General features: G+C 42.9%; 1 protein-coding gene across 6 annotated transcripts in view; it reads right to left on the bottom strand.

Moving 5' to 3' along the window:
• Positions 1–15,449, bottom strand: part of map7d1a (MAP7 domain containing 1a) — a 44,316-nt gene that overhangs the window by 11,045 nt on the left and 17,822 nt on the right. The window contains exons 3-12 of one of the 6 annotated variants that reach the window (XM_086218006.1): positions 12,564–12,632; positions 11,945–11,965; positions 7,906–8,069; positions 7,650–7,761; positions 5,150–5,254; positions 3,784–3,906; positions 3,536–3,681; positions 3,032–3,162; positions 1,775–2,013; positions 172–460 (exon numbers count right to left, since the gene is read on the bottom strand). In XM_086218006.1, the coding sequence (XP_086074132.1) occupies positions 172–460; positions 1,775–2,013; positions 3,032–3,162; positions 3,536–3,681; positions 3,784–3,906; positions 5,150–5,254; positions 7,650–7,761; positions 7,906–8,069; positions 11,945–11,965; positions 12,564–12,632 (1,399 nt within the window). Of the gene's footprint in view, positions 1–171; positions 461–1,774; positions 2,014–3,031; positions 3,163–3,535; positions 3,907–5,149; positions 5,255–7,649; positions 7,762–7,905; positions 8,070–11,944; positions 11,966–12,563; positions 12,633–15,449 lie in introns of all 6 variants that reach the window. The other 5 variants (XM_086218004.1, XM_086218007.1, XM_086218008.1 and 2 more) reach the window with 5 other exon arrangements.

Here is a 15,449-nt window from a genome sequence, read left to right as displayed (position 1 = left end):
TGTTAACATATTTACTGAAGGTCTGTTCAACTCTGTGATGGCTGACAGGAGAAAGAAGATAACACGGTTCAGTTTATTTTCACCAATTCCTCTCATCTCTTGCACAGTTGTGTAACTTGACAGACATTTGACTCTGTAATGCCTAGAATTAGTTACGCTGAACCCTCTGACCTCTCTTTCTCCTCCTGTTCCCGACGTTCCTGCTCCTCCCTCTCCCTTTGTTCGCGAGCCTGCCGCCGTTTCTCCGCCAGGATGCGAGCCGCCTCCTCTGGATTGTTGGTGCCTGCCATGGGTTTGGCTGATGGAGAGGGTGCAGGTGAGGCTGCAGGGACAGACGGAGCTGAGTTTACTGGCTCAGGTGAGGAGGAAGAAGAGGAGGCAGTGGTTGTGGCTGGCATGCTTGGCGTTTGGGGTGTGGAAGCAGCTGAGGATACAACAATAGCAGGAGCCCCAGGGGAACCTAGAACAGGTCAAAGTTGAGGCAAATGGAGATAATATCAGTGAGATATTGTGAAAAGCAAAAAATGACTTCAATTGTCAGGATTCCATTTAATTCTCAAGCTTATTTTCAGCAAACATTGGAAATATTGCCAAAGAGAGATTAGGGCCTTATTATGAGGGGATTTATTTTTAGTTGTGCAATTTCTAATTGTTCTAATTATTCTTTTGTGCCAGCTCGTATCGGCCGTGTTGCATGCTGTCCACGGATGGAGTTTGGGAATATATGGGAGGACGCCGGCAGCAGAAACAGCTGGTCAAGTCACAAGTTTACAATTTTCTATGTCTGAAAAAGTTCATGAAAAGATAATAAATAAAAAAAGGAGTTTCCATCCCATTTTGTGCATTTTCAAAAGAGGCAATAACCAGCTAATGCGAGTTTAAAAAAAAGACAAATTTTGTCATTTCCATCCAACTTTTTGCGTGTGATACATTAAAATGCCAATCAAACAGGACTTACGTGACTGTTTATGTTTCCCTATGAATAGTGACATTTCTGGTGGAGCTTTCTTGACTGTTTCCTGGCAGTTAATGACATTATGGTCAGTTTATTAGAAATGACAACGCTGTAAAACGTTCTCGCCAGAAGCTGGAAACTGTAAACAGGCAGAGAACTCAAGCTGGGTAATTAGATAATTAAAGCTGATTAGTCTCTTTGTGTGGTGTCGTACCATCCAGAGTGAGTGAGTGTGTGTGTGTGTGTGTGTGTGTGTGTGGCTCACTTAGTTGTTTTTATGCCTAATAAATTTGCTGGTAATTATAACCAACTGCTCCTTGAAAGAGATGCAGGTTTTTGTTTTTCAGGGGCTCATTCAGTCTTCGGCCGTGTCACAGGAAGGGACCGAGCCAGACAGACGTCTTTGAGAATAGAACAAAATATTAATAAATGCTGTGTGACTCAGCCATGCAGGGAAGCAAGCCAGGCTTGAAATGTCCAAACAGATACAACAGGACTGACAAAAACAAAACTATTATTAACAGATGATGGTGTAGTTCTTTCTCAGTTGTCACCATGTGACTCCATCACTCAACTTCCATCTTGTGACGACGGGTAGTTAACGGAAGTTCCGTACACGGTGACAAAGGAGGTTTGGAATAAGACAGTATTTTCGAGGTGGAGTGTTTACTTGTAACTAACAGAAGTATTTTTTTTTGCTGGAGAAAATAATTCCAATTAACATGAATTTCTAGTTTTGTGTCATTAATAGTATGAACAGCATCTCTTGAATGGCAGACGATATCACTTCTGTCACTAATCACCAACGTCAGCACTCACCCTTCCTGTCCACGGGGGTGGTGGGCCTGCGAGGCTCCTTCACTCTCTCCAATGGGACGGGGGACGAGGTACGGTGATCTATTCTGGCGGGGGTCCTGGCTCTTTTTGGCCGGCCTTTAGGGGTTGACGGGCTGCCACGTGAGGATGGAGGCCTTGGGGAGGCGGCAGGGCTGGGAGAGGCTGTTCTACCCTTTGGCGTGGCCGGAGATGATGGTCGGGGTCTTGATAAAGGACTCGGACTGGAGGGGAGAAAATACAGGCAGAAACGGAAAATAACTGACAATTGGGTTTTGATTTAATCCAATTTGGGCCACTTATTCCATTAGGCCTTGTTTTGAAATGTTTAAGCCATGTCCTGACTTTAGCTAACAAGTCGGTAGCAGACAAAGCCCTCGAACGTTGCATCATCCCTGGCGTGCAGTATCATTCAGCAGCCCAGCAATACACAGGCAATACAACTCATGTTACATCCATTAGGCTGAGGACGGCCTCTGGCACGGACAGCACAGACGAGCCCTGTGTTGCCTTTTTGTTGAGTCAAAGAAAGTGTTGTTTTTTTTCTCTGCCCTTCTGTCATGGATGTCATTTATTGTGTTGCCTGGGGATACGAGAGGAAATGACCACTTGATCTGGGATCTTTCTCTCTTTTGCGCTACGCTCAAACAGTGCATAAAATATGCAGTCAGGACGATGCCGATGTAAACATGGTCACCCTGAATAACCCAGAAACGAGGAGAGAGTGTCGGAGGATAACTTTGTCACTGCTTCGGTTTTTATTATAGAGTTTGAGCAGCAGTGTTTTTGCAGGTAATCATAACGCGAGGAGATGGAGACTTTAAAAGATATACCGAACTTATAGGGCTTATTTTGTACAGCAAACTGCAGCATTTTTGTGTTGAGATCTCTGTGATTTAGAGCTCCAGCAGGCTGTCAATATCCACTCATTTATTTTTAAAAGCCTTCTGTCATTTAATGTCGTGACAAAAGCCAGTGTGTTATTTTCCAGGCAGGAAGATTACGTGATAAATTATCTTCTTAGTCTGGTTCACAAACAAGTCACCCAGTTGTTGTTTTTTTATTTGCGAGGAGAGAAATGAAGAAAACTGGGATTTTTATTTTTAAAAATACTGATAAAAATACTTCATATAAGAGAATCAAGGGCATTCAAAAAAGAATAAAATAACAATAATTAAATTTAATCTAAAATAAATAATAAATAATTAGAGAGTGGTGTTATTGGAAGTTGCGCTGTTTTACCTCGGGTCTGGTCTGTGTCTCATACTGGGAAGGGACTGTCTCTTCTTGAGGATCTTCTCTTTAGTGAGGGCGCTTTTCTCTTTTTCATTCTCCCGTTCTTTGTCTTTCTTTTCTTTCTTGTTTTTATCCATCTGTCAGTACACAACATACAAAAAAAAAAAAAAAAAAAGACAAATATGCAATGTAAAGACATGATTCAGTAACACAAAACCAGATGAGGTTGTCGGTATACATTGGGAGGAATTGTTGCAGGGGATCAAGTGTGTGTCTCATCTCTTCGTGTCTCACAGAAACATCCTTGCCAGTAAATCATCTGCCAGTTACGTGACTAGCATGCTCACTCATAAAAAAAACGAGTCACCTGTTTTGAGTTTCACTGCTTTTTTAGCTACAATCTCAATTTGAGCCGACTTATCCGGCCTCATAATATCAGGTTCTACATGTGAGACCACAAAGTTCGGTGCATGCAGCTACAGGGTAAAGGTGGATATCAGAGAACCCTACAGGTGTGGAGCTCCGTCTGTGTTGGCGCTGGGTGATGTCTGGAGTGCTGGACGTCACCCTCCAGCGATCAGAGCAGCGGTGATGGGGCTGGTGGGCGCAGAGTGTCAGGGGACTGGCAGAGGCCGAACGTGGGCAGAGAGGAGAGTCTGAAGGGCAGACGAGGAATGATGTAAGCTTGTCAACATTCACACAACAACATATTATGTGAATAATGCTGCATTTGTTTTGTTTTGGTTTTTTTAACTTACGCCCATCTTTTCCGTTGTTGAGGACGCTGGCTGCGCTGCGGCTCCGTGCAAGGAAAGATAAGGTCGGCGTCATGAGCCGGTCCACTATACTGCTCTCCCACGGACTCAGTGCAAGGCTACGGGCTGCAGGTAGAGAAAAACAGACTGATAAATAAATCTTTTATTAGCTTTAAAAGGGTGTTGGACCGGAGCTGTGTTCTAACTGTATTGGCTCCCATGGTGGTCGGTGCTGAGTTCTCTCCTTCATTACCCAGACACAGCTGTAAAATGTGCGGAATAAAAAGGAAACCGTAATGTCAGAGCTCAAATGTCAAATCATGTTAACAAGCCAAAAACAAACCAATCAAATAAACAAAACTCCAATTAGACACCTCCAAACCACCCAAAGAGATTAAGAGAGGAGGAAACTGTAACCTTGAGCTGGAGCCGTACCACCCAAGAGAGATTCATTTCAAATGCTTGTCTAGACAGTGAGACTGTTATTTATAACCGCAGCCGCGAGCGTACAGCAGGGTAGTGGAGACTCATCACTGTTTGTTTGGAGGAGAAACGTTCTCCTTTAGCTGGAAGGTGTGATGATGAGAGCGAGTCTATCAGCGCACGTGCGCTTGTGTGTGTGTGTGTGTGTGTGTGTGTGTGTGTGTGTGTGTTGGAGGTAGGGGAGCAACAAGGATGGAGTTGTTCCATCTATTTTCTCCCAGCAGCCAAGAGGCAAAGTACCTGCTCCAGGGAGTTTTTAGAATACATTATCTCCTGCAAAAATGCTGACTCACACACTAACTTTTGAAACTTACAAGTTTCTTCTCCTTTGAAGGAGTACACTGTGACCTGGTTATAGATTAAAAAAAAGAAAAAAGGATGCACTCATCCGAAGAAAGATTGATTCAGAGAGAGATATTTGTCATTTATAAATCGCAGCCACTCCTGTACCAGTCAAAGCATTTGTGACACTGATCCACGACGTTGTTGTGAAGATGAGGAGAAGAAGCCGTCTGACTGGAGAGAAACACCGCCAATGAAATGGCCGTCACCACAAAAATGAACCAACCACAAAACGGGAGACAACAGAACAAAGCATGAGCACTGGAGATAACTCATATAAGAATATGAGCATGCAGAGGGTGTGAACCAAGACCCCCAACCTGATTTTGGACAGGCAGCAAAAATGGTTGGAAGGATGAAAATGGGTCAGTCACCAAGCACAGTGGAAGGACTGAAATCAGAAAAGGAAAGAAGCAACTGGGGGAAAAAAATTAAGACGACACTGATGGACGGGTTCGGAGGTGTTGGCGGTGGAAGAGTGATGGACACAGTTAAACGGGTGTGTGTGGGGAGAGAGGGGGGGGCATTCCAGATGTTGCCTTACTTCTGCTGGGGGAGTTCCAGAGCGTGGCAGAAGACTTGGAGAGTCGCTTGTTTATAACAGAGTCCACGTGTTTGGGCAGGTTGACCGTTGACACAGAGCATCTGCCTAAGAAGCCGAGAGAGCGCCACACAGATGTTCACACAGGTCACATGGTTGGGGGGGGGGGGGCGCCATGCTCAAATGATGCCTCTAGAAATGTACACCCACCTACTGTAAGGCAACTAGAGTATCCTATATGTCATGTGTGCTATTGTTATACACTATATAATCACATCATCCACTGCTTTACAGCCACACATCTGTTTACTTCAAACAGCCTCGAGCAACTAGAGCACAAAACGTGGGTTTAAGCCTGAGCTGAACGGAAAATGCCATTTCCGTTTAACCCTTCCAGTTCAGATCCTTGGTTATTTTGTCCACCACTTCAACAATATTTGTCAATAAAAAACTATTTTTTTAACAATTATTTTTTATCTAATTGTAAACAAAAATATGAGGTTTACTGTAGCAACCAAATTCAGCCGGTATCAAGACATTCACCCATCAATCAAAAACGCATTTATAACTTAAGCTACATTAGCGTCAGTGTTCACGCGCCTGCTGGGCTTGAACTTCATACATGATGAGGAAGCCTCACGCTGGATCTGGGACTACAGATTATCCAGGATGCTTTCACACCCAACTGTTTAAAAAAACACCTCGCACACCAGCTGGACTTCATCCCTCTGGTGGATGCCGCTACCCCAGAACCCGATTTCAATGGTTAATTTCATCTGAACAAGAAAACCATGTTTTTAATCGCGAGTAGCATCTTGCGCAATATCTCACGTTTTTTATTCTCTGCTCTGATTGGCAGAATGCAATACACCATTTTGTTTTGTGGCATTCACGGGATTGAAAGCTTACTTCTAACTTATCAGCCAGCTACAAGTGTCCCCATTACCCTGGATAATCCAAACATGCGCTGTTTACCGTTTCCATTGGCACTGGATCCAGTGAAAAGCTGGGACAGGGACTGTTGTGGATTATCCAGAGTAACTGGGACGTCAAATTCTCTGGAAATAACAAGTTGCTATTTCATTTTCTAAATGTCACGTGTGCAGCACAATCAATATTTCCTTCACCTCAGTGGAGGTAAAAACAATATGTGTTTGACTGAAATAACCTTTTCAGTTTTTTTTGTATGTTCTATATGAATAAAACTGCAATGGTTTGTGCCCATTTTAAAAAACAGCACATGAAAGCACTCCAGAAAACCTTCAATAAGCACCTTTTAAAACCTCCAACACATGCCGAGTGAACCATAACAACCAAAAAAGGAATGGAAAGCAGCTGTTGGGAAACGTGTGCTCATTCAGAGGTGGACCGTATGGACCGGCATGTCAAAAAAAGAGCAAAAACACAGAATCCTTGTGAGTAGCCATGTATTATACTCGAATCTATCCAAATTCTATATCCCTTTAATCCACTGCAGTCAAGTAAACCCTATGCCGTTTCCCGAAATGTCATCAGACATGAATCAGCATCCAGTAAATCACAGCGAGCGTGAATGTCAGCGTTTAAGGCTGAGACGGTGGCCGACAGGGCACTTTGCCAGCATTTCCTAAATAACATCCTGAAGTCTCAGCCATTCTGCTGCAGCCTGTTAATGCTTGTTTACTTTCTTCATCGGACAGACGGCGAGCTGGTGAGGGAGGAAGGGAGAGATTGGTTTGAGTGTTGGTAATTCCTGTACCATATGGCAGAGGTGATTATAAGACATGAGATGGAAGTCGAGGAGTTCCAAGTCGGGCAACATCGATTAAAGCTGAGCCGTTAACACACAGTTTCTACAGAGTTACATAAGCTGTCCAGTCCTTGCACGCCCCCTCTCATTGGCTGCTGGACTGTCAGGAAACTTATCAATTCACATGAATAGGGAGCAAATTCAATTTGCTCCTAGCTGAGAATGCTGGCGGACTGCAGCTGTTGCAATAAAGCGGGTGAATACATTGTCACTGTCTGATCAATAGAGCTAAACGTCCTCCAGTAATATTGAAGGCTAACGCTGCAGAGCTGCAGCAGCAAGGCCCTTTCCTCATTGCTCTTTGTAGCGGCGATTCACATCTACCTACTAGAAACCTGTGGTGATTGAAAACTAGAAAATCACCCTCTCTACGTATGTGACAACAAAAGCCTCAGCGAGGAATTTAGATTGTTGTTGCAAAGCATGTGTACGGCCTGCTGCATCCTCAGCGAAAGTATAGGGTTGCATGACATCATACACAGATGCTACGCTAATTAGCCCTCTGATGGACTAAAGAGGTTAATGGTGGTGAAACTCAAGAGCTGCTAATGATGGAAACTGTAAATGAACTGCACACACATGGCACTTGATCTTATACCTTAAAAGAAAAAGAACTTTACTTGATAATTTAGGACAAAAACACTCCAACGGGAGAAAATCTTCAGGTTTCTCTGGGTATGAGGATGTGTAACTGAGTCTGCCTAATATACTCACTCTCTTTCTGGCTGGAGTTCTGGCTGAGTCCCCCAGCCCAGGACCACCTTTGCTGACGGATTTCTGCCCACGTTTTCTTGGTTGACCTGTGGATGGCGGCCTCATAGCGTTCCTGAAAAGCAAACAGACATCAGCCATCTGAAGTGACAGAGCATTGAAGAGAACGTGTAGATCTCAGCGAGGAACCGAGTTTAGACTGCCACTCAAGGAACAACGACATTGTTTCAACCCAATCCTTGTTCTGGTCCATACATACTTTGTTCTTCTCCAGTTTCTGTTTCTGCCTCTCTTCCAAGGTGGCTCGCCGTTTTTCCGCCTTGATCCGTTGTTCCTCAAGTTTCCTCCTGCGCTCCTCCAGCTGCTGCTCTCTCAGCTGCCGGGCCTTCTCCTCTTTCTCCAGCCACTGGGTCTTTTTAGCAGCTAAAGACGGGAGAGACAACAAGGTCCGAGATGTTTTATTTAAACACCCCAGGACAAAGTAGTCTGCCATGTCGTTTCTTTGAAAAGTCTGTATCAGTTTTGACTTGAAAGACTGATGTGAAATCTGTTGAAAGCTACGATTTGACACAATAACATCTTTAAATGGGTTGGCGGGTTTCAAGAAAAATCCTTTATGAAAAGATTTTTCAAGCCTCTCTGATGTTTACTTCACATCTAAAGCTGTTTTTGTAAAAAAAAAAAAAAGTACATCACCCTTCACATTCATCCCTCTTTGGGAAATTACTTGAATTTTCCACAGAATACTGCATTATGTTGCGAAGTGAACCTGATACAGTACGTCTGAAGTTTTTATACCACATTAAATCGCATCAGGTTTCCACATCAGCTTCAATAAACCAAACACTTTGATATGGAAATAGTCGCCCTGTCCCAGAGCCATTCAAAGAGGGTGTAAGGGAGCCTTGTGCAGCTGCCTCACTGTACACACAACTCACTATATTTCTTTAGACTACAAAGGAAAACCTCCATGAAGAATTAGCCTCTGCAAGGAGACTAGACTTAGCTCTCCGAAGCAAAAAAAAGAAAAGAAAGGAAAAAGCAACCGGTTGTGGATTTTAGATTATCATGGCAGATCATTGCATTGAAGCTGGAGGGTAAGAGGGGAGTTCAAATTTATTTGCAGCAGGCACACAGTACAGCTTTTGTCTGAGAAGGGAACAAAAAGCTGAGTTGTATCGGGGGGGTACTGCTTGCCAGAATCTTGTGAAATATCTGCTGCAGTGCGTTTCATTACATCACGACATCGCCTGCTTGTAATACAAAGATTGAGGTGCCGTGAAAACAGAGCATTGTTCACCTGTTGTGCTGTGCTGACAACAGGAGGAGGAAACCGCCTCAACAAATGCAGTGTTTAAAAGTAAAATGCACTTCAGTTTTTCACAATCCAAGTATTTCCTCCTCCCAAGGGACACACAAGGTCTTTCTCCAACTGGACCCTCCCCACTGAACTCTCTTTGAAGCTACACTCAAAGCTGACTGAAGTGTCTTTCACTCAGGCGGAGGGCTTAAAGGAACCCACCAATTTGTTGTTTTTTTGGGGGGGGGGGGGTACACTTATTTGCGTAGTAGTGAAGCTAACTCACTTGTCCCCAAAATGGTCTACGCCTGCATTAATAGAACTAGGATTCTACATAAAATTTGTGATGTAGAGTTACTTAAAATTTACAAGAAATTGTAATTTTAGAATCAGATAACGTAGCCGGAACTACTTTCCTGACTGGGCGCAGTGATTTGATGCAGCATCTTGGAGTTTGGCCAGCATAACAAAATGTTTGTTGACAAATTAATAGTAACCGCTGCTATGAGTCATGCTTAATTCTGGAGAAATCGATCCTGAACCTCATCCATTTGAACAAGAATACACAGAGGAGGAACTACAGGTTTTAGACGCTGACCGGCTACACAGCTCATCCACTAGCAGCCGCGGTGCTAAGCTAACTACAGCAGCTCTACATTAGTCTCAGCACAGAAGGGTAATCATGGTCATTTCTGGTTCTGAGGAGGATGTCAAATAAACATCTAATATTTTGTTACCTTCTCCTGAATAACATATTTAGGTGCTGCATGTCGTCGGTAAGTCAGCTCAAACTCAGCATGTAGAGGTGGCTAAGGAGAAGGCGGAGGGAACGGTGTGAGAAAGACTCAAGCTGTTCCAGGGCAAATGAAGCCAGTGATAGTTTGTGATAGGTTGCGCCTCCGCCAAGTCATCTCAACTCCTCTCCTTAAAAGGATTGAAAACAATATTCCTGTCCCTAAAATTTATACTCTTGGACGCTTTCTTTAAAACTTGGAGTTGACATCATAATATCCTGAAGTGTGTTCAAAATCAAAGCTGAACACTTAACAGCTTCACAGTCGTATTGCATGAAATTTTCGACCAAGAATCCAACTGTTAGCTGCAAGTTCCGCCAACCAATAATTTCTTAGATTTGGCTGAGTGCTGTCAGCCAATCAAAATCCTGCCAACAGACAGACGAACGCAGTTGAGACCATAACCTTTTTGGCGGCGTTTAAAAGCTGATAGTTTGCCGATGACACAATACTTGAAAGAGAACAACTCTAAAGGTTTTCAGCCGATGAGTTGCCGTTCATCATTCTTCATTTATGCATCGATTTTAAAGCTCTACATGATAAACAGATGTCCCGTTTTGAAGATCTCCAGGGGATGGTGCTTTAAAAAGCGTTCCTCAACTCTCTCCTGACTGAGATTAGTGCTGACAAGTCGGATCGAGACCTACAACACTGAAGTCATGAAATAATCATAAACAGAGAGCTGCTCTAACCATCGCCCATGAAGTATTTATACTCTCCTGTCGCAGGCAGACAAGGCAGCAGCTTATGAGCCAATTTTCTGATGTGTGTCTCTCAAAGCTGAACTTAACTGTAACAAATTAGATCGGAGCTAGAATGTGTAGGGTTTTTGGACTCATTCCTCAGCTACGACTGAACTAAAAATACTACCCATGATGGCTGATAAGCTAAGTCTTCCTGGACAAGATCTCTCTTTAAGCTGATATTGTACACACAAGCTTTGGAAGGATCTCATCTTTTATCCACGTCTGACTGGAGGAATTAGATCGGTGCCATCTGGCGTGCCCGGTGATCGCCCAATTAAGACTGATCCACGCTACCAAGTGTGTCAGACTCTTCTTACTCCTGTTGAACACAGCTGGATTAGACAACAGGGCATTGTAGAGAGAGTACCAGTGTGGGAGTTTAGGCGAAATGTGTAAATGGGACAAATGTACGGATCTCAGAGTTTGGCTTAATTTTAGTTAGACTTCCAAAGTGAAAAAAATAACATACATTTTTTTCTGTGCAAGCTAAGAAAACTCAGCTCTGTTCTCAGTTCAGAAATGCTTCGACTATGTGATTTCGTTGAGGTGGTAAGTGTGTTTGGATGTAAACTCACAGCCAAGATAAATCTAACTGCTGCAGTCGTTAAAAGATGACATTTTCTGCAGTTGACATCCAGTAATCATGGAGATTTTGTGGCCTGAGGTTCAAGTGTTAATTTGAACAACCACATGCGAGGGCTTCTATGGTGTGTGGATGAACCCGGTTCAAAGGCGGGTCACGATACGTCCTGCAAGCCTTGTTAACCCTCTGGGATCTTTTCAGTCATTGATGACCGGAAATGCAGGCATTTGATTCTTGTATCAACAACAAATTTCACGAGTTGCATCAAATAAACATAAATACATTTAAAGATTATCAGGCTCCAGTACACTGAAAGATAATAAGAACCATCATCTATTTACACATTTACATTTACACATACATGAGTGGACAACTGATCAAGCAATGGTTAAATGAATTTTACAAGACATATTGATGATGTTCAGAAGAAAAGTTAGTTTTAATTTTATGAAAAATTAAAAGGATAAAAAAAAGCATGATTTAATACATAAAATATATTATATAGGGATTAAATGGGTGAAACAGCTGTAGGGCTGGGCAATATGACCAAAAGTCAGTATCAACTACCCAAAACTGACAAGAAATAAAGTTGCAGCTTTCGCTAAAAGGAATGAGGCCAAGTTTGTAACCTGTATTATATATTTTTAGGGACAATGCTAGAAGCCTGAATGAACAGTATCGTAACCCCAGATGAGTTGAGGCGTAGCCCTCTAGAGGCCGGCATCGCTGGGTTCACCCCCACCAAACGTGAGCTCACCTGATTTCACATTTTTGGTTTATTGCCCAGCTCTGATCTACTGAACAGAATCAAACCAAAGTGAATGATTAAAAAAGCGTTTTCACCACCACCACATACACATCGGTGCGTGACTTACCTTGTAACTTGCTGAGTTCTTCTGCAGGGGGAGGAAGTGAGAGAGAAGACATAGGCAAGTGTCAATCATGCAAAGCAGTGCACGACCAGCTGGCAGTCAGCGGGTGACAGCCGCGTGTTAAGGATTCAGACGATGGGATAAAATACCACCCGACAAAAAACAGTAATGTTCAACTGTTTTATCAAGCGATATAACAACATTAATACAAGTTGTCAGGGATATTCATCGCACGTTGCAAAGACATGCTAAAATAGGCAAATTTGTTAACATGCCATTCAAAAATTAAGAGAAACTGTGAGCGAAATGGTGCTTTGATCCAAATTGAGGTGACGCATATTTTAGTAAGCGCTGCTGAACTGTCCATGCAAATTTCAGCTTGCATGCAGAAACTGAAAACTGTCTTTGTTGGTAAAGTGGCAGCTTGCCAATTTTAGTCAGATATGTGTAGAAGCCCAAACTACCATTTTATCATTTTCTGTGTGTCTCAGCCACATGTGCATGCCATCTGCAAACAAGAGCCACCCACAGTTGCAACCCAAAAACGACGACCTCTTTCACCCCAGCACAAGGGGGAGCTCTCAGCCTGTTTAAAAGGGCTTGTCCTCCCACTCCTACTCACCCAGATATTTGGCTTTTTCCTCTCTCCTCTCCTTGGCAAGCTGCTGCCTTTCCTCTGACTTCATGATGTCTGGGAAGAAAATGGAGGGAGGAGAAACAGAGAGAGAAAAAAAAGTGCATGAATGGGAGGTTTCATGTACCATCAGGTATAGCAAGTCGAAGGCATTTGGCACGATCAGCTTTCCCACACGCAGCGCTGATGAGCCCAGCCTCTGAAACACTCAAATGAGAATATTTCATCATTTTTGGCCTTTTGTCTCAACATACTTCCATGTTATTGACAAAAACCATTGACTTGATCTTTGATGATTGCATTAGATAGAGACAGTCTTTGAATAATTTGTGTATGATGCACCCAATATATGACATCGTTCAATAACTTCAAGCGTTACCTGTATTCTTTCCTGAGTCATTCACTGGTACTGTGCTATCGGTCCATCAGAACAGTTTCCAAAACTGCCCTGATGCAATAAGGATACACACGCCATCTAATAACCAGGAATCAGACACGTGTGCTTTTCTTCACTGCCACCAGGTCAGCACAGGAAGGTCTTATAACTTCTGAATGCCATAAAAACACAAACAGGAAGCTGCAAACACCAGTGCTTCAGGTTCCGACGCTCTGAAGAACCAGTCTGTTACATGTTGGCTGGAATAAAAGAGATGAACACCTTCCTATGACACACTTAGGTATCTTGACTTCACAAAAACATTTTTCCCTGCACTGCCTCTTGGGAATTCAAGAGTTCGGAAAATGCGAACCACATATCTGAGCATCAGCTGAAAGAGTCAACAGCTCATAACTGATTAAAACTCAAAACAATCAAGCGTTGGTGGATTACTGAGCATACAGCGCGTGAAAAAAGCATGTAAAAGCGCGTGTCATCTGGAAGTGGGTGAAAGCGTGTGGCGTGTAATGACTAGAGGCCAGCTCTTCTATACAGGTCGTCTCTCTGACACCTCAAATGTCTCTTCATACTTAACATTCCTCACAAATACCTCAGTGGTAACAGTGAAGAGCAGTGCAAGCAAGCAAGAAATCCAAAAATGTAAACACTATCCTTCACGTCAGCGTGTGCTACCTCCTCTAAAGAATATTCTCACCTTTCACGATCAAAACGATCACACAGATTTAATAACTGCAATCTCATGAAATGTACATGCATGTGGACGGCCCCTGTTGGTTAGACACCCATCAAAGATGTGATTTACGTGCTTGTGTTTGTCATCAACAGAATATCTCATAAACTTAACACATTTTGGAAAATAAAACCGGGGAAAAATAGGTAATATTACAAATATGAAGTGTTAAAGAGTTGGAAGTAATCTGGATCAAACTGGGGATCCTGAAGCCCCTGAAGTCTGTTGCAGGTCACTGTCAGGAGGACACGGCTACCAGCGGTGAGTTCCTTGAGTCCATGTAAGAGCTTGAGAGATGAACATTTCAGCTTCTGGAAAACATCTTGATTTTATTCTCAACTTGTGATCCGGTGGAGTTATTTTTGACATAATAATGAAAATCTCTGAAAAATATGGATTGTGGTCTTTTTGGTGAATGGGAGGAACATTTATGAGGTGGTTTTGATGATTCTGTGCTCATAGTCTGAATCCATGAGCTTTCCTCTGTGAAGCTATGCCCTCTCCGAGTGTTTTCTAGTTTCATAATTCTGTTCCTCCTTCCAACTTTGGCACATTATTTGCAGATTGATCAAAATGCATGCAAAAACCAAAACATAACCAGTTTGCAACCACAATAAAGCAAAGGTTGCCATCTTGTTCTTCCCCCTCGAACCTCAAAGAGCAGATGTTCGACATCAAATCCAAAAGGAACTTCTCCCCCAGTAACATCTAATAGTTGGATGCGAGAATCATAAACATAAAAACAATCTGCCACACAGCCTCCCCTAAGAACAACCTCTGACCCACTTTGATATTTATAGAACGATGGAAAACCTATTCGGGGTGATGCGCTGCAGTTTGCATCTCCACGTTAATCAGAGAGTCACGTGCACGAAGCTCAGAGTTATTTTGTTTGCGTGCAAATTAGCCTGCAGGTGCAGCGGTGCAGGGCATCAATAGTGTAAAGTGCAGCCTTCAAGAGGTAAATCCAGCACAGCTTCCTAATCTGATACAACATCCTAAATCATGAAACTATGAAAGAATCTTTGATGTAGGAAGAAGAGGCTTTGATGTACAATTCTGCTGTCATAGGGAAAGGTTTGAGACATTAAAAAAAAACCAAGCAGGCAGACTATTACCACAAACAGTCACCTTTAATTTTCCTAAGGGCCTCACCAGTTAGTTTGACTAATTACGGGACCATGGAGGGCTTTTCATCCTCATCAAACTCCTTTACAAAACCTCAACAGTAATGAGCTTCAGAGGACCAGTGGAAAAGGAACGTGTGGGACAAAAAAGGAAGTGCGGAAGTCATTTTTGTACTCAGCAGACTTTAGACTCAACTTCATATTTCTCTAAAATAGACCAGAACAGACCAAAAAAAAAAAAAAAAAAAAAAAAAAGACTTGATAAAATTGGCGTGGCCCCGTCACCTCATGTTAGGGGAATAAAGACCATGACCAGAGTGAATGGATTAAGGGATAAAGAATAGAGGGGAGAGGGAAAAGAAGCTTATACTCCAAAACCCCTCAAACACGTTCCACAGTGGAGCTGCAAGAGCTGTGGTGCAACTGTTAGATCCAACTAAATTCATTCTTGGCATCACTCACTGGTTCCTGTTCTGGTCCTTTCTGCCTACCTCTCTATAGTAGCCAGTGCATGGCAGTAAAAAGCATTGACCACCAACTTACCAGCAGGCATCAATGGTCCATCATTTTACTGCGATATTCAAGTCTACCTGCAGTGCCTGAAGCTTTATTGGTTTTTA

The sequence above is a fragment of the Aulostomus chinensis genome, chromosome 11, assembly GCF_037954235.1.
Source record: "Aulostomus chinensis isolate RoL2024-O1b breed Wild chromosome 11, RoL_Achi_v1.0, whole genome shotgun sequence".
Taxonomy (NCBI): Eukaryota; Metazoa; Chordata; class Actinopteri; order Syngnathiformes; family Aulostomidae; genus Aulostomus; species Aulostomus chinensis.
The sequence above is the reverse complement of the archived record's forward strand: the minus strand, read 5'-3'. Positions and strand labels throughout refer to the sequence as shown.